Source organism: Heliangelus exortis, chromosome 1 (assembly GCF_036169615.1).
Source record: "Heliangelus exortis chromosome 1, bHelExo1.hap1, whole genome shotgun sequence".
Taxonomy (NCBI): domain Eukaryota; kingdom Metazoa; phylum Chordata; class Aves; order Apodiformes; family Trochilidae; genus Heliangelus; species Heliangelus exortis.
The window spans coordinates 193,814,838-193,833,303 of NC_092422.1; the positions used below are offsets into that span (position 1 = coordinate 193,814,838).

An 18,466-nucleotide genomic window follows, 5' to 3' on the forward strand; every position below is an offset into this window, starting at 1 on the left:
TGGCTTTGATAATTTTCTGGTTTGTACATGGTTAGGTGGAGGTGACAAGGGTGGGGACTTCAGTAGCTGTTGAACCTTTCATGCATCTTTCCACCCCGGAGCAAGCCATATCCTGGCAGGGTATCCTGGCCCAGCAATTAAACCAAATGCCAGATGCTGTCTATTAATCCCTCTCTCCTCCCAGATAAAGGAAGGAGAGAGAATAAGGAAGGGAGAGAGACTTATGGGTTGGAAACTAAACTACACAGCTTTAATAGAACAGTATTGATAAATAGGAAAAATTATTAAATCTATACAAATATACAGGGAAATTGATCCCAGGTTCCTCCCCCCTTTCTCCCAATAACTCTCCCATCCCCACTGAGGCTGCAGGGCAGCCCTGGAAAGTCCAGGCTGGAATCCTGGGGTCAGGAGCAGTTGGGAGCTGGAGGCAGGAACACACAGATTCAGGCTGGGATGGATCAGGAGCAGAGGCAGAGGAAGGGATGGAATCCTCCCAGGATGCTGAAGCAGACAGGGAACGGGTGAAGAAAGGGAAGCAGGAAAGGCAGGAAGGGAAAGAAGCTGGAAACTGCTTGACCCTTGTGATCCCTCCAATTTATCCTGAGTATGAGGTGTATGGGATGGAATACTCTGTTTGGTCAATTCTGGCATCTATCTTGTCTGTTCCTCCCTAAGGGAGGGTTTCAGGTGTGACCTCTTGACTCCTTTTCTCCTTTTGGAGGGCAAAATGTTCCTCAGAGCTGAGCAGTGTCCTTGGCTCTGCAGCCCATTCTCCAGCAGTAACTATAACCATGGAGTGGGCTCAGTCCCAGCAGCAGCCACTGACTGAGAAACTTGCTGTGAATTTCAGCAAGTGCAGCTCCTGACAAGAGACTGAGCTGAAAGCAAAAGTACAAGACAGAAAATCACCTTTATCCTGGTCCAAAACAGGACAGTCCCTATTTGTGGTGGCTTTTTTTTTCCTTTTTCTTTTTTCTTTTATTTTTGTTTTCTTTCTACAAGTAGACTTGGCCATGCTGATATAAATCAGTAAAGCCCAAAATGGTTTCACATGTGGTTTACAGGTGGAACTGTTTGTCTGCTGAGTCAGCAATTTAGGACAGCACAGCAAATATGCACTTGAGTGCGTGGGATAAATCCAGGAAGAAACAGGATGTCCAGGATGTCCTAGCAGTTCACATGCATATAAGTGAAGAAACTCCAAGTAGTTCCTCTCCAGGACAGCTGGAGTACTTGGTCAGAACTTCACATTCAGAGTAGGAATCCAGTAGGGAAATGCTGTCCCATCTGTTTCACATGGTAGTTTGGCCAAGAGACTTGAAAAAGCCTTGAAAAAATGGGACCACATCATAGCACCAAGGAGCAAGAGGGAATGAAGAGCACAGGACAGCCAGAAATGAAGGGTTTGCTTGTGTTTTGCTGTTATAAAACTGAAAGACAGATGAAGGAGGTTGTAAAATGAGAGTAATGCCACTGTGGGGCTACAACAGAGTAAAATGTCCTCTGGAGAGAAAGCAGTGTGGGAGTAGAGCCAAAGCACTTCGTAGATTTGGCCGCCAACATTTCCATTTATTTGAAATATCCTTGCAAAACTCTAAGCACAAGACCTGTAACTGTTGTGGGGATTTTCTGCCCATTTCCAAGGGTTTATTTGAATCCTTTGATGTGTGTTCCAGAGCCACAGGGCATCTCCTGGGAGACTCCAGTGGAGGGTACAACAAAGGGAGAGACTTTAATAGAGACAGACTTGGGACAACAGCCCCAGGAGCAGCAAGAGCATCAAGTGCAACTAAAATTAACCATTGAAGATTTTGTCCTCCACAAGATGCTGGGGAAAGGCAGTTTTGGCAAGGTAAGCATCAGAGGAATGAGACCCCACTGCACAGGTCTGCTTGGTGTTTATTATTATTGCTTACTCTGGAACTAAGTAGAGTGTGGTTTGAAAACCCCTTGGGAAAGAACATCTCCAGGCCTTCAAAGAATCCTTGTTCTAGCATGGCTGAGTCTTTAACCTGGTCTTCTCCTTGCTTAACATCCTCCTCTGCCCTGTTGGTTGCTGTCTCGTGAGTGCTCATAAAAGAAGAAGGCAGCTGAGTAAAGCTTCAGCTTCTCCTTCTGTGCAGGTAGAAAGGGCCTGGGCATCCACAGAGAGCTGGTGGGAAAGATCTCTGTGCTGTCCCCTTTCGTGCAGTCGAGATGAGGGAGTTAGAAGCATCAGCTGAAATATTGAGTGTGGACCACTTCTCCTCTCCAGAGCATCAGCTGGGACCACAAACTGCTCTTTCCCAGGGCCTCTCTGTGCTGGAGCCTAAAGCAGATTTTGTGACAGCCAAGAATTTGTGCTTTTGAAAGAAGAACCACCTGTTTTCAGTAGGTTGATTAATGCTGATGAATTGTTGTCCCTCCTTCTTGGAGATGTCCCCTGGAAGGGGATTTGTGGTACTCAGTGCCAGTGCAGAGCAATTTCAGAGGTACTGACTGTTGTGTTTCCACAGTCAATAAGGAAATGGGTATCATTATGTATCACTTTCCTCAGATCCCAAATCCTTCCAGGGTGGAAAGTGATGTTTTTTGCCTGCTAATAAAACTGGAGGAACTGCTGCAGCCAGCTCTTAAGCTGGTGAAATACTTGCTTGGATTTCCATACTTGAAAACACTTGGCATGTCTGCATTTTGCCTGAGAAGCAGAGCTGAGATTTCTGAGCTAGAACTAAACCAAAATACCCCAGACTCTACAGCCCAGACTGGTCTGGACTCAAGAGATACAGAAACGTTTACATAGGGAAGAAGGCACCCAACCTGCTGCTCAAAACTGATCTGATCAGATGAGGTTGCACAAGAATTTGTCTGATCAAGTCTTGAAAACCTCCATGGAAGCAGATTCTACCCCTTGCTTCAGCTCCCTGGGTGAACATGAACTCTCCAAGCTTGCAAACCATCTGCACCTCTCTGCAGTGCAGCATCTGGGGGTGGAGGGGTTGGGTTATTTCATGCCCTTCTGCAACAAGCATGAACCACAAGTTTCCTGTGTAGGTGCTGCTCCTGGTGCCCTGATTTGCTTGGAGTAAGCTTCACTTCCCCACAGCAGGGTGTGCAAATCTCAGTTGCCTGAGGGACCTTTTCAGCACTTCATGGCCCCAGGAGATTGAAAACCAGACCCCTGAGGAAGCCTTTTCTTCATCAGGTCAAGCATTGCCTCCTCTCACCTTGGAAGTCACAGCACAAATCACAAATATACCACGTTCTTCATTTTCCCCCTTGCACAAAGATGGGGGTAAAAAGGGTGCCTGGAGCACCAACAATGTTGGGATTTTTAGGTCATTCAGTGCAGAGACAGAGGGGAGGTCCTGGGCTCCAGTGCTACCAAGTGAAATGCAGCAGTAGCCAAAAGAGTAAATAAAACTTTTTGTCAGGGCTAAAACATGTCTGAGCTTACTCAGTGTCTGATAGAAGACTTCAAAGACCTCTTTGATGAATCTTGTGTATTTATTCAGTCCATGGGGAACACTGTTAAAGATCAGGACTGGCTCTGCCTTCCAGCAGAGGCTTCTTTGCTCCACAGTCTCTAGAAAACCCCTCTCTGCTGCTCCGTGTCTGCTTTCCTGCCCATAAAAATACACAGAGGTCCTGGATGCTCTGGGATGTGCTTTACCCTTCTCAGAGAAGTCCTGCAGAAGAAGAGGAGCCTCAGCCTGGCTGCTCAGGCTTCCTGCAGGTCACCTCTGATCTAGCTCAGCCTGACTTCTGGTAGACATCAGTTTACACCTGCTGAGGATCTGGTGCAGGGCATTTGCATTTCACATGTTGACAAAGCAATGTTCTGTGTTTTTGTTATTTAAAGTCAGAAAACAGGAAATGTGTCTCATGAGCATTTGCATGAAGATGGTTTCTGGTGTCAGAAGTGTTTGGTGCTCTGATGTGTCCTGTCCTTAGGGTGACGTAGCCCTTGGTCTTGTAATGGCCAAGACCTTCTCAACCTTCTCTGGGGCTCAGCTTCATGCAACTATTCCATGTCTGGAGAACAAACTCAAAGTCTAAAAAGTCTTCATGGCAGAATTAGGCCTTACACATCAGCTTTTTTAGAGTCTACCCTAATAAACTGCCCAAAGCTCAGCTTCCATCCTTGCATGGCCATGTTGCCAGCACTGGAAGGAGACCATTTCTCTTTCTGACAGCTCTTTCACTCCAGGTGTTCCTTGCTGAGCTGAAGAACACAGAGCAGTATTTTGCTGTGAAAGCCCTGAAGAAGGATGTGGTGCTGATGGATGATGATGTTGAATGCACAATGGTGGAGAAGAGAGTCCTCTCCTTAGCTTGGGAACACCCCTTCCTGACTCATGTCTTCTGTACGTTCCAGACCAAGGTAAGACAAGGATCTGTCACCTTCCTCCATGGGCTGATGGAGCTTTGGTGAGAGATAGACATTTGGTTAAGTGTTTTAAGTCTGAAGAGATGTTAGGGAATAGCTTGGAGAAAAGCTGGTGCTAAGGGAAGGAATCTTCAAGTTGACCCTTGGAAAGTGGCTCCAGATATTTCATCTGCCTTCCCCACATGAACCTAGAGGTTGCTCTTGAGGACTGGGGCATCCAAGACTGACCCACTATTGAAATCTGTGCCCTGGTACCCTGGGCAAAGGTCACATCCACAGTCCAGGGTGCCTGGACACATCTGTGTCCCCACATTGGTGTTACCTGAGCTTTTTGGGCCATGAAGCAGCACCTTGTGCTGCAGTGAGTAGCCTGGATCAGAACTAACTCAAGAAACTCTGGTTATACAGGATAAAAATGTTGTTATTCACTTTAGGAACCTTCTTTACCCCCAGTTACTGCATCAGACTTCTCCTAATTCATGCAGAACCACTGGTGAAGACTGAAGTTGAGAGAGGCAGCACAAAGAATTTTCACCTGAAACCCTGCTTAGGACTCCTAACCAAAATTGAAGTGACATTTAACCAAAACTGCAGTGACTTTTAAGTAACATATGTATATATTCATGGCACTACATGTGCCATGGCCCCACATTCACTGGCCCTACCACCAACTGTTTAGCTTTCCAGAGCCCTTTCTGTAGCCACAACCAATCATCTTAACACAAAAGCACATACAAAGTATAAAAAAATAATGATGGAAGGAAATCTGAGAGATTTCCTAGTCTGTCCAACCTACCCAAACCACTCCTAAGAGATATTTGCCATCCCAAAGCTCAAAATCAGAGGAACATCACACTTTCCAGGTTGCTTTGTTTGGAGTTCCATTGGGATTCTCCCAGTCCCTGCTCAGTCCCAGGATTTAGTCATACAAAATACTGCTTGGTGTCAGCCTAGGACTTGCTCAGCAGGAGCCCTGCTGCTTCTGCAGGGTCAGGAGAAACAAACAGGACCTCACCAGTATATCCCAGTCACTCAGGGGATGCAGCACCTGGTTAAGGACATTAAATTCATAAGAGGGAAAGTCTCTCTCACCACAAAGTGATAGTGAGCCCAGGCATCCCTTTTTAACCCCTTTGGGACTTCCAGTGACAACAGCATATCCTGGGAATGATTCCTTTCTTGGAGAGGAAAGAATTCCCTTTTACTAGGGGCTGGATTGCAGAGGGAACAATAAATGACCCAACTCCAAAAGCAAAGAAAATCAAGAGTTGATTAAAAAGATGGAATATTCACAGCAGTCACAGCTCTAAAAGGGAATTTATGTTCCAGGGAGATCTGTCTGTGCTGTCTGCAGCTCCAGGTGCCTAAGGGGATGTTGACTGATGCTAGAGACTGGTTTGGCAGCAGAGGAACTGTCTTAGAATCACAGACTGGTTTGGGCTGGAAATAACCTTAAAGATCATCTAATTCCAACCCCCTGCATGTCCAGGGACACCTCCCACTATCCAAGTTGCTCCAAGGCCCATCCAACCTGGCCTTGACCACTACAAGGGATGGGGCAGTCACAGCTTCTCTGGGCATCCTGTGCCAGTGTCTCACCACCCTCACAGGAAAGGATTTTTTCCTAATATCCAATCTAAATCTACCTGTAGTCTGGTCTGTTTTCCAGCCTTCTTCAGCCCTGGTCTGGAGGCAGGGGGTCAGGTTGGAGTTGGATATAGGAGTGGCAGCCTGCAGCTCTGGTTTTGGGCAGTGCAAGTGTCTGCTGACCTCCTGGGATCTCAGCAAAAAGGTGACAAGAGCCAAATTTAACACTTAACCACTTAGGGTGGGTCTGTGCTTCCAGCTATGGATGAAGCAAGGAAAAGCTGCAAGACAAGAGGGCACAAAAGGTCTCAAGTTGTGCCGGGGGAGGTTTAGGTTGGATATTAGAAAGAATTTCTTTACAGAGAGGGTGATCAGACATTGGAATGGGCTGCCCAGGGAAGGGGTGGATTCTCCATCCCTGGAGATATTTCAAAAGAGCCTGGATGTGGCACTCAGTGCCATGGGCTGGGAACTGCAGTGGGAGTGGATCAAGGGTTGGACTTGATGATCTCTGAGGTCCCTTCCAACCCAGCCAATTCTAGGATTCTATGATGGAAGAGCAATGAGTGCTGGAAAAATTCATGGTTGCCAGGCTCAAAAACCCAAGTGAGCTTTCCCTACACTGTCTGATGGACAGAATCCCTGTATTTTCCTGTAGACATAGAGCAATCTTCTCCATCCATCTCACCCCAAGTCAGCATTGTCACTTTTAAGTTATTTGATCTCTCCATTTTGTCCTCCAGAGCACAGGTAGAGAACCTGGAATGTGACTGCCCAGGACAAAGCTGCTCTGGGCTGTGATTGATTTTGAGCTCATGGTTTTTCTCCTCTGACCTTTACAAGCCAAGCAGCAATCACTCAATGTCTGAAAGTCACTCAGAGCAGGAGATCTGTGACAAACCATGGACAGTCTTTCACAGCTCAAAAGACAGCAAGGTTCAGCCATAATACCTTTTAGAGCAGCCATTTCAGAAGCCAGGGCAGTGCTGTTTGGTCCCTCTCTGGACTTGAATATTGAAAACTTGACTTTTCAGTTGAAAAATTGAATTTTTTTTTTTTTTTTCTGCAAGGCTTCACTGGATAGAGAAGTAGTTTCAAGCAGAGATGTTGTTCTGCATCTTGAGTGCTTTGACTCAAGGTTTCTGAGATGCTTCAGGTGCTGAGTGCCTCTGCAGCAAAGAGGGAAAACAGGAATATTCCAGCACTGGAGCAAGAACATCAGCAGTGCCTGTGTCTCCAGAGAGGAAAAAAGTCATATAAACTGTTGACAAGCCTCTGACCTCTGGGATTGAGTTTCTACCTGGCCTCAAACCAGGTAATCAGGGAATGCTGAAATAAATAAAGCTTCAGAACAGCCCTCCAGACAGGTTTTTGTAGGCACCAGGCACCTAATGCTCCTTTTTATTTCTGCAGAGGCTGAAAAAAGCTTTCAAAACTCAAAGTACTTGCAATGTTTTGCTACATGAGAATAAATCCAACTACATGAGGTGGTTTGTTTTTTCCTCCCAGCCTCATTTTGAACTCGAGTGTTTTATTTTACTGCAGTAATCTTTGCATCCAGATATTCAGCTACCATAATTATATGGTGTGAATCTTAACAAGCTCAGAGAGCTATTCTGTTGTATTAGGTTTAAAGGGACACTCTTATGCTAAAGAGAAGGAAAAATGTGGTTATAATTCTGTGAAATCCCAAAATTAGTAATGCCAAAACAGTGACGAGCATCCCAATGCTTATGCTTTATTCTTTGTTTTATATTTCACTGATTTCTGTGACAAAAATAGGCTTTGTCTTTGTAAAAGTCACTTTTCTTTCCAATTTTATCTTTACTTCGTTGGCCAGGTTTTCATTCACACCCTTTACCTACATGCAAATTAAGTCCTTAGGCATTTTGGCTTGCAGCAGAAAACAGCAACACAAAAAAAGAAGTCATCTTGATTGCAATTTTAAGGGAAATTTTAGAGAAGCATTTTTTTTTTTCTGCTTTACTAATGCAGTGTATCTTTTCAAAGTCCTGTTAATGAGCTATTCTCAGATGCTCTGTTGTTTTAATGTGCTTAATACTGACTTTAAAATCTCTCACATGGATAGGGAGGAGAAAAGGAAATAAGGAGTGTGATCCTAATTTTAAATATTTAAAAATTCTTAGGCTCTGAACGGGTTTTCCATTAGTATTTTTAGGACATTTTTCATTAAAATACCTCCTTGGATGAAACTACTTCTTGCACATTTTTCCAAGGGCATTTTCAGTTTTCTTCCATCTTTATCCTGCAGTTAGAGGGACGGGGCTGATTTATTTGGCCACCCTCAGAGGGTGTGGGTTGGTACCTGCACATTTCACATCCTTTTGATGTTCAGCTCAGTTGTCTGGATGTGCTGTGGACCTTCTGAGCTGCCCTGGATCAGGCCCACATTGCCTCCCCAGGCAATGCAGGATCCAACATGGACCACAGCATGGATGCAGGATGCTGAGGCATTGCAGAAGTCACCCTGCAGGGACTTGGTGTTGCAGGTCTTGACTTCCAGCCCTGCTGAACCACAAGGAAATATGAGGTGGATTAAACTAAAAGCACAACAAAAATCTTGGTCACAGATTGAGGCTCACAGGATGAGGTGCCCTGTGAGGTCAGACCTGATGTTTTTCCAGCCAGTTTCCAGTTTTTGGTGTTGCCCAGGAAGGATGAGAGGAAATGGCAATACAGTGATTTTTCCCATGCACAAGTAATTCCATGCCTTTGCCTTCAGCTACTTGGGAGACATGGAATCATGAATTGTTTTGGCTGGAAAAGACCTTTAAGATCATTGAGTCCAACTGTAAAACTGGCATTGCCAACTCCACCACTAAACCATGTCCCTCAGCACTCCATCTACACATCCTCTAAATCCCTTCAGGGCTGGTGACTCCACCACTTCCCTGGGCAGCCTGTTCCAGGGCCTGACAATCCTTTCAGGGAATAAATTTCTCCTATTATCCAATCTAAAGCTTCCCTGGCACAACTCGAGGACATTTTCTCTTGTTCATTCTCTTGTGACTGGGGAGAAGAGGCCAAGCCCCACCTTGGTAAAACCTCCTTTCAGGCAGTTGTAGAGAGCAAGAAGATCTCCTCTCAGCCTCCTTTTCTCCAGGCTGAACAACCCCAGACATTCCTCCCAGGAATTGTGCTCAAGACCCTTCACCAGCTTCAATCATCTTGAAGCTTCAAGGTTTCTAGGTCCCCATCCTCCAAATTATTTTATGGGGCACAAGTCAGCTTGGAAACATCTGATTCAAGGCAAGTTGGACAAATCTGTTCCAACTGATGGGAAAGTTGAGGATGTTTCAGGAGGTTTTGGGGATTTTTACCTCTTGCAACCAGCAGACAAGAAAACTCTAGCAAGGGCTTATTCCTGGCCAAAATTTCGATTTAGTTCAGGAGCAACAGCAGCATCTCAGCAGAGCTTTGGGGTTTCAACAAGGTTCTGCCAAAGCAAGTGTGAGCAGCTGTGATTATAACATCAAAAATATGAAGTCTTTACAAGACTTCCTGAAAAATATGAAAAGTATGAAGTCTTTACTACCTGGTGTCAGCCCATGTGGTGTGAAGAGGCAGAGTATTGGCAAGGGCAGGAGAGCACCAGCTCACAAACCCAGTTTAGGTGATGTATGTTCAACATATTAAATATACATCTCCCAGTTGCATTCCTGTTGTTCAGCACTGAGGAAAATCAGCCCACAGTACATTCAGCTTTGTCAAGATTTCTAAGCCTGCACCTTTTTCTCCTGAAAAAAAAGCTGACTTCTTGAAATAAAACCACTACTGTGTTTCCCTCTGATAAAATACTTGTGTTTCATAAGCTTGACTGGGTTTTTTTGGTTAGTTTTTGGTTCAGTGATTTTCAAATTTTCGTAGGAATATCTTTCTAGCCTGGAGAAAATGTCTTATTTCAAGATCCCTCCCAAGACTGACAGGGAAAGCCCCTTTCTCTTGCAAGACAGGGCTGATAGTATTCAATTTACTACTGTGAGTTCTGCACTCTGCCTGCTCTGAGATGTGAAGAAGGGTTCTGGGATCCCAGAATTCCTATTACTGGCTGATCTTTCAGGTCTCTACCAACTCTAACCATTCCATGATTCTATGTCTGCACCTTTATCCATACATATGTATTTTTATATATGTGTATAAATACATTCTTATGCTTTGTGCTGAGTATTTGAGCACCCCAAGCTGAGCATCCCAAGCTGGCAGCTTAACAGGCAGCCAAAGATATTGGCAGTGCAAAGATGAGAACAAAAAAATAAATCATGAACTCAAGGACTGGACTGGATTATTTGACAGCCATGAGAAATGCTGCCATCTCCAGCAGATAGGCTGACATTACAAAAGGGAGGAAAAAAAGATGTGTTTAGACTAGAGAACAAAATTAAGCCTGGGATTGCTTTGCTCTCTAACAAACAGGCTTTTCTCATCCCCAGGTGGTGGATATAGCACTGTTAATACCTCCTGGGCTCACCTACAAGCAGGAGTGACATTTATTTGCTGTTCCTCCTGGGAGCAGACACTGGGAGGGGCATGAGCATTGCATCCTTTCCCACTGGATGAGATGCTGAGAGGGGGCTGCAAAACTCCCTGGGTGATGTGATGGAGAAGGACTGAGAGATCTTTGGCTCCCATCTATCCCGTGAAAGAAAATAAATCCAAAGCATGGGTGAGCACCCAGCCTGGGTTGTGCTCAGCTGCATGAAACTGTGTGACAAAAATCAGCTGCAGGAATTGCCTGGTGTCAAAACTTTCTCTTGGCAAGGACCAGCCTAATTCAACAGGCACACAGTGGGGGTTAGGTCAGTTCATACCTGTTGAGGAACCTTCTTCACCTGGAGCCATTTGCTAGGATAGCTGCTCTAAATAAAGGGAAAGCCACACAGGGTCAAGTCCTTGCAGTATTAATTATTCTGGTATTCATCCTCCTGGAAGCCCTGGGAAGAAGAATTTTTGCTCTTCGGTAAATGGTGTTAAATCCTGTGTTTTGTGTGTATGCCAGTGCTTTCAAATGCAAAGAAAACAAAATCTGAAAATCTCTGCAGAAAAGTGCTCTGGAGGGCTTCCAGCTGGTTTGAGGATTTTGAGAGCCTGTTATAGGATGTACCTTCAAAAGATCAATTTAAATGCTGCCTGCTTTGTACTCATTGTTTATAAAGTTGAAAGCATCTCTGATAGGGACTATTCATTCTCCCAGCAGCTCCTGCAGCACAGTTGAGTTAACTCCATCCCTGCCACGTCCTGCAGAGGTGGGCACAGGCACTGAGGGACTCAAGAAACCCAAGAGTTCTGGCAGTAATCAGGTTTTTCAGCACCTGGCAGGATTGAGTTCTGGTCTAGTGGGACCCCATGGCAGTGGGGTTGGACTAAAAGGTCTTTAAGTTCCCTTCCAACCCAAACTATTCTTTGATTCTGTGACCAGGGAACCAAGGTATTTTGTGTGCAGGATACACACCTCTGTGTCCAACAGTTCTCTCTGCTGTAGGAGCATCTTTCTGTCATCCTGAAGAGGTGTTTGTCATGTTCCCTCTGGTACAGTGAAGGCTTCTGGAAGATGATCTAGAACTAGGGAATGGCTGTCATATGGATGTCCTCAAGACAACTAGTGCCACTTACCCTTGAGCAATGCCAATTGCTGAGTGCAGGAGATGTCTTTATAATCCTTGAGCTCTTTGGTTGTAAAAGATGGCCCCAAACTCTGCTGCAAGAGCAGACTTGTTCTGTTTTGTGAGTCTGAAACAAGGAGTGATTGCTACCTAAGGATGCTCTCACAGCATCTGAAGGCAGAAAGGGAAGGGGAAGGTGAGGAGCTGTTTCCAAGCCTCCATCAGAGCTGTCTAGATCTCAGCACAGAGAAACAGTGTTCCTGTATGTTTGTTCCATATCTCAGGGGGTAAAGCCATGAGAAAGTCATGCATCCCACCTGCCATGTCTTGAGAAATACCCACTTAAACCACTGGCACTGGCTCCAGGTGCTCTCAGACTTTAGAGCCTGGCAGCAGCACAACAGGAGCCATCAGATAACTTTCCCAGGACCAGAGAAAGTGTAGGTTGGAACCTACGTGTCTGCAAAAATGTCCTTCATTCTCTCCTAACCCTTTAACATCCATCACTCTGTTGAATATTCAGTGTTTACAAGCATGGGTTTTGCCACTTCCCATTTTTAACGTGCTCTGTGGCTCCATAAATCCCAGGCTTAGGAATGGTTCTCCAATAATTTGCTGCAGCTTGGGCTGCTTGATTATCTGCTCTGCAGAAAGGATGTGGACAGGCTGAAGAGGGTCCAGAGAAGGTCACAAAAGAATGGTCAGAGGGATAGAGCTCCTGCCACATGAGGAGAAGCTCAGAAAATTGGGCTTGTTCAGCCTTGTGAAGAAGAGAAGGCTTAGAGAGGACCTTAGTATGATTTTCCAGTACTTAAATGGGGGATAAAAAGATGGAGACTCCCTGTTTACAAGGACTCACGTGGACAAGACAAGGGGCAATGGGCACAAGTTGCTCCTGGGGAGAACACAAGAGGAAAATTTTTCCCCAGGAGCACAGTCAGACATTGGAATGGTCTCCCAAGGGAAGTGGTGGATTCCCTCACGTTGGAAAGTTTTAAGTCTCAGCTCAACGAGGTGCTGGGACACAGTAATAGTAGAAGGGTTGGAGCAGATGATCCCTTCCAACCTGACATTTTATGATTCAGTGATTCTATGATTATCTCTTACTCATGATGATGCACATAGGAGCCATCTCCAGCAATTTTTCTCCATCCCAGACAACTGACCTTTGTAAGAGGCAAGGGGAATTTCCAAGTCTCAGAGCAGAAAAGTCAAAGTGATGCCATCTTTCTTTTCAACAGTGTTTCTGTACCAGCACCTGGTAGATCCTGAACTTCAGTGTTAATCGTGCCTGTGTCAAGTTTGTAGACTTCAGCTTCATAGCTTTAGGCAGTTGAGCAACAGAGTTCATCTAATGATCTTTGCAAATTCATCTTAGAGGTTTTCCACCTTTTCTTTCCCCAGGTGGCAGAGAATGCTGCCAAAGTCCCCAGTGTCAAGTTAGAGCCACCAGTTCAGTTAAATAGGTGCATCAGGTGGTTACTGAAATCCATGAGCAAGCAGAGCTTGTTTGTTCTGCTGAATAAACACAGGCTTCAAATTATGCTTAAATACTTGGGATAAGGTATAGAGAAGCTCAGTGAATTTTCCAGGGAAACCCAGGGGTTTTCTCCTTCCCAGTCTACTGAAGCTGAACCTGGCCCACTTGAAGACCCATGAGGTTTCTTCTGTCCCAGTGTGATACTGGTGGCTGCTGCTTTTTTACTGCCTCAGCCTCATCACCTCCCTGAGCACCTTCACAAAGAGCATCTGTCCTAGTGTTTTCCTGACTTCCCATTGCTTCCAAGATTTATGCAGTTCTCTACTAAATTGCCCATCTCCATTTGCCCTCCTTGCTTGCTTAAACTGTGCCCAGACTGCTGCAAACACAAGACCTTCAAGCTGGAAGCCTCCACCCCTTTGCTTTATTGCCAAAATTTGTATTCATTTCCCTGCGAGGCCAGATTTGGCCCTCTGCTTGTCAGATGACAGGTGGGGTTTCCAGCCTGACATCCATTTAAATAAGTGTGCTGTAATTAAAAGGATCTGGTTAAAGAAATTGCACAAATTAGAACAGACAGCTGTTATTTGAAAGGAAAAAAAAAAAAAAAACCTCTCTTTTAAAATTTGTTTTTTATTTTTTAAATAGCCAGCTCTTGGCTTTCTGCCAGGGATGCTTACATTAGATCTCATGGATAAAAAAATCTTTCTTTAACCGTTAAAAATATAAATGAAAAGAACTCTCATTTCCTTCCTTCCCCCCCCAAATTGTGGTGGGCATTAGGCAAGAAAGGGAAGTTATTAATAAGTTTCAGCATAGTATAGAGATTACAGACTTCAGATGTCTGCAGAACAGGGAGTCCTTTGAGAACAACCAAAAAAAAATGCACTTATGCACAAAAGCTGAGGTTTCAGGAACAGAAGTTTAAACTGGGTGGATAACTTTTTGCACAGATACTCCTAGAAAAATGCCCTCATCCTGCTTCATAGGTGCAATAAATGTGAAAGGGATTGGTCTCCAGCTTCTGGTGGTGAAGTTACAGCTCAGGAAGCAGCAAGGGGGCAATGTGGGGTACATCAGGGATTGGAAAGGAAACCTTGGTGATTTGTTTTGCTCTTTATTCATTAAAGAGATTCCACCCATGCTTCCTTTTTACTAGGAGATGTTTTCTACTTCTATGGCCAAACTGCTGGTGGTTGCATGCAACTGGGGACAAGGACTGGGTCTTTTTCCAAGCTTGTCTGACATGTAAAAACTCAGTGGGTATCCAGGAATCTGACTCATTCATAAATCTTCCCACCAGCAAGTTGTGTCTTGCCTTGTACAACAGAGCATTTTTCTGGTTTAAAATCAAGCAGATGCTCAAACCAGATTGCTGCATCTGCCCAGTGTCTCTGATAACTTGGAAAAGTCAGACCTCCAAAAGAGATGTGCAGGAATATTGGTATCAGTATCTTGAGATCAGTGGGTGGATCATGCCCTGGGCTGGGAATCAGGGGAGACATGGAATTTACTTCTTCCACTGGTCCCCAAGGAACCTTGTCCATCTCTCCTTCTGTCACACAGGCACAGAACTACTCATCCTTGAGGGCTGCTGGTAAAAATCAAGAGCACCAGCTGGTTATGAAGTAGATTTGTGATGTTTGCTAATGCTGTTTATACAAAGAGAGGGGGAGTGTGGGCTTGGAGAACAAAGAGAAGAAATTAGGAGTTGAGAAAAAGACTGCTTTCTTTCCAAATCCTTCACTGTAAACTTTTCCTTCCTCTTTTTGAGTCCTTTCTCGGTGATTTTTTTTTGTTGGTTGGTTGGTTTGTTTTTTTGCTTTTATTTCACCCTTCCCTGCCCCTTATTATAATCTTGTCTCATTCTCCAGGAAAACCTCTTTTTTGTGATGGAATATCTCAATGGAGGAGACCTCATGTTCCATATCCAGAGCTGTCACAAGTTCGACCTCCCCAGAGCCACGTAAGAAATTATTTTCACTTTCTGGCTTGCAGGTTACACACATGGTAGAAACAAGAATCATCATGGTTGGAAAGGACCTTCAAGATCATCAAGTCCAACCATCAGTCCTACACCACCTTAACCACTAAATCATCTCCTGAAGAGCCATACTACATGTTTTTTTTTTTTAATACCTCCAGGGATGGCAACTCCACCACCTCCCTGGGCAGCCTGTTCCAATGTTGAAGGCACCAGGGATTTTGATTTTATTCTCAGCTCTGCTACTGTCCTGTAGAGGAAACCTTGAGCAAATCATTTGCAAAGTGGGGGTAATGCTTGTGATGGAAGCAGAATCACTCCCTGTCCCTTATCCTCATAACTGGAGGCCCCAGTAATGACACTGGGGACCCAACCTCCTCCCTAGATTTGCCACCACCATCAAAGAAATCCCACAGGTGCCTTTTCAGCCATCTGTGGAACCAAATATCTTGTTCTTTACAACACTGGGTTGTCTGTAGCCAAGCTGCAGGACCTGTTGGAGCTGAGGTTCCCAGTCCAGTGTCCAGAGGTGAAGCTGCTGTTTGTTAGAAATAATGGGATGATCCCTTTTTCCCTTTATGGTTTTTAGAGAGGGGTGAGGAAAGAGATAAAAGCTATCAAAAGAGCAAAAGGCAAATTAAAGCAAAGAATTAATACATCAATATGGGGTTAAAAAATTATTTCACTTCTATTAACATAAATAGAAGAATTTAAATAAGTGAAAGGTGCTTTTAATCCTCCCATGGACAGAAGGTATTATAAAAGTCAATATTGAAACCATTGTAGGAATCATTATTATTTCATAATTAAAAAACCAAACAAAACAAAAAAACCCAACCCTCATTTAAATCAGTGTTTAGATTGATTATTTTAATTTTTTTCCAAAGCATCTGAATGTTCAGAGTGAAGGATCAGTGCACTGAAGTCTGAGGGAGCAGCTGCTATTCAGCACTGGAGGGACACCTGATCTTGGGATTCTCTTCCCCTTTGGAAAAACACCTTCCGTATGCAGTGGTGCTTCAGCCATAGGCTGCAGGATATGGTGTTGTTCCTTAGGCAGAGCTGGGTTGAGAACAAAGATCTCAAGCCTGAAGAAACTTCAGAAAAAGGCCCCTGAGCTGCTAGCAAGTTCACATCTTAATTAAAATTGCAAAAGTCCTAAATGGTTGGAGCCCCCAACACAAGAGGGAGAGGAAGATGTTGAAATGAGCCCAGAGGAGGCCGTAAGGACCAAAGGGCTGAAGCAGCTCTACTATGGAAAAGAAAAAAAGAAGCAGAAAAGAAGGTGCAGGGAGACCTTATTGCAGCCCTCCAGTACCTAAGGGGGGTACAGAGAAGCTGGGGAGGGACATTTTATAAGAGCCTGGAGTGACAGGATGATGGTTAATGGTTTTAAACTGGAAGAGGGTAGATTGAAGGCAGACATTAGGAGGAAATTCTTCACCATGAGGGGTGTGAAATGCTGGCAGAGTGAAAGTGTAGATGCCCTCCCCCCAGAAGTGTTCAAGGCCAGGCTGGATGGGGCTTGTAGCAACCTAATTTAGTTGAAGATACCCCTGCTTACCACACCAGGGTTGGACTAGGTGACCTCTAAAGGTCCCTCGCAACTCAAACCATTCTGTGCCTTCCTTGAGACAGGGATCATTATCTTGAGGTGAGGCAGGGCAGGCAGTAGGAGCTGGGTGGTGTTTTTTTGCTCCACAGCTGATCTGGTGACATCCTTGGTCACAGAAGGACACATCCACAGAGTTAGTTATGTATACAAAATATGCAGCTAGCATGGAGTATGGCTTCCAAATCCCTGAGGATGAGCAGACTCCAAATCCCTAACTTTTCACCAAGTGGTTTCAGTGGGACTTGGGCTGCAAGCTGTGTGGCATGATCTTGGGATGCCACCCACCATCATCCATCAGTAACTTGTAAAACCCAAACCTTCTGCAGACACTCCAAACCTTCTGGAAATTTAATGACATTTTGGGGTTCTGTGGAGGTGAAATTTCTACCTTTTTGGGTCCAGTTGAAGGCACCTTTTGGGATGCACCCCTTCTAACTTGTACCTTCTGTCAACTCAGGTTTTATGCTGCTGAAATCATTTGTGGGCTCCAGTTCCTCCATTCCAAGGGCATAATATACAGGTAGGTAATCTTGCTCTTCAGTCTCCAATATGTGAATCCTTTCCTGCTCTCCTTGCATGCACCAGTGCTAACTGGGAGGCTGTTGCCTGGATGTACTCACTGGTATCACAGATTTCCTTTTTGCAGAGTCTGGTGGTTTTCTTTTGAAGAGATAGTGTAGAAAAGGCAGGTCTGAGCTCTTTTTGAGAATCCAGTTGTATTCCAGTTGACATTAAAAGAAGCCCTTTGATGCCTTTACACTGATTTATTCCTATAGCACCCAGCATGGGCACCTGGTGTAACTTTTCCAGGTATGAAGGTATATAAGGTCTCCCCTTCTACTGTGCCCTGCTGAGACTACACCTGGAAAATGTATCCAGTTTGGGGCTCTCCAGTTCAAGCAAAATGGGAATCTACTGTAGACAGTCCAATGGAGAGCTGTGAGGATGATGAAGGGACTTGAGGATCTCCCCTATGGAGAAAGACTGAGAGAAGTGGGGCTGTTTAGAAGAAGGCTGAGAAGGGATCTTATTAATGTCTAGAAATAGATGAGGGGTGGGGGTCAAGAGGAAGGGGCCAATCTATTTTCAGTGGTGCCCAGGAATAGGACAAGGATTAATGGGTGTAAGATACAACATGGGAAGCTACACCTCAACATGAGGAGAAATTTCATTATTGTGAGGGTGAGGGAGCCCTGGCCCAGCCTGCCCAGAGAGGTTGTGGAGTCTCCTTCTCTGGAGATTTTCCAAACCCACGTGGATGTGTTCCTGTGTGGGCTGCCCTGGGTGATCCTGCTTTGGCAGGGAGGTTGGACTGGGGGATCTCTAGAGGTCTCTTCTAACCCCTAATATCCTGTGAGTCTATGAAGGTCAAGTTAGCCTTGAGAAATTTGGCATAGCTACTGTGCTGGTGTATATATTTGGTATATTTAGTGGCTAGGACAGTGTTAAAAACCCCAGCTCAAGTAACAACACCAAGGAGATGTACATGTATACATATATATGTGTAAATATAAGTGTAAACATAAATATAAACACAAATATTTAAATATAAATAAATATAAATATAAGCACAAATATATAAATATAAATATAAATATAAATATAAATATAAATATAAATATAAATATAAATATAAATATAAATATAAATATAAATATAAATATAAATATAAATATAAATATAAATATAAATATAAATATAAATATACAGACACCTTAATTTGGGGGTTATTAACATGTCTGCTGTGCACAGTTCCATGGGGAGATGGGATTCACCTCACCTATCCTCATGTATCTGAGCTGGCTGC

The 18,466-nt window shown here is 44.4% G+C and overlaps 1 protein-coding gene across 3 annotated transcripts in view; it reads left to right on the top strand.

The window, feature by feature from the left end:
• Positions 1 to 18,466, top strand: part of PRKCQ (protein kinase C theta) — a 71,434-nt gene that overhangs the window by 37,937 nt on the left and 15,031 nt on the right. For all 3 annotated transcript variants that reach the window (XM_071734196.1, XM_071734197.1, XM_071734198.1), the window contains 4 exons: positions 1,680 to 1,855; positions 4,193 to 4,366; positions 14,935 to 15,026; positions 17,117 to 17,179. In XM_071734196.1, the coding sequence (XP_071590297.1) occupies positions 1,680 to 1,855; positions 4,193 to 4,366; positions 14,935 to 15,026; positions 17,117 to 17,179 (505 nt within the window). The remainder of the gene's footprint in view (positions 1 to 1,679; positions 1,856 to 4,192; positions 4,367 to 14,934; positions 15,027 to 17,116; positions 17,180 to 18,466) is intronic.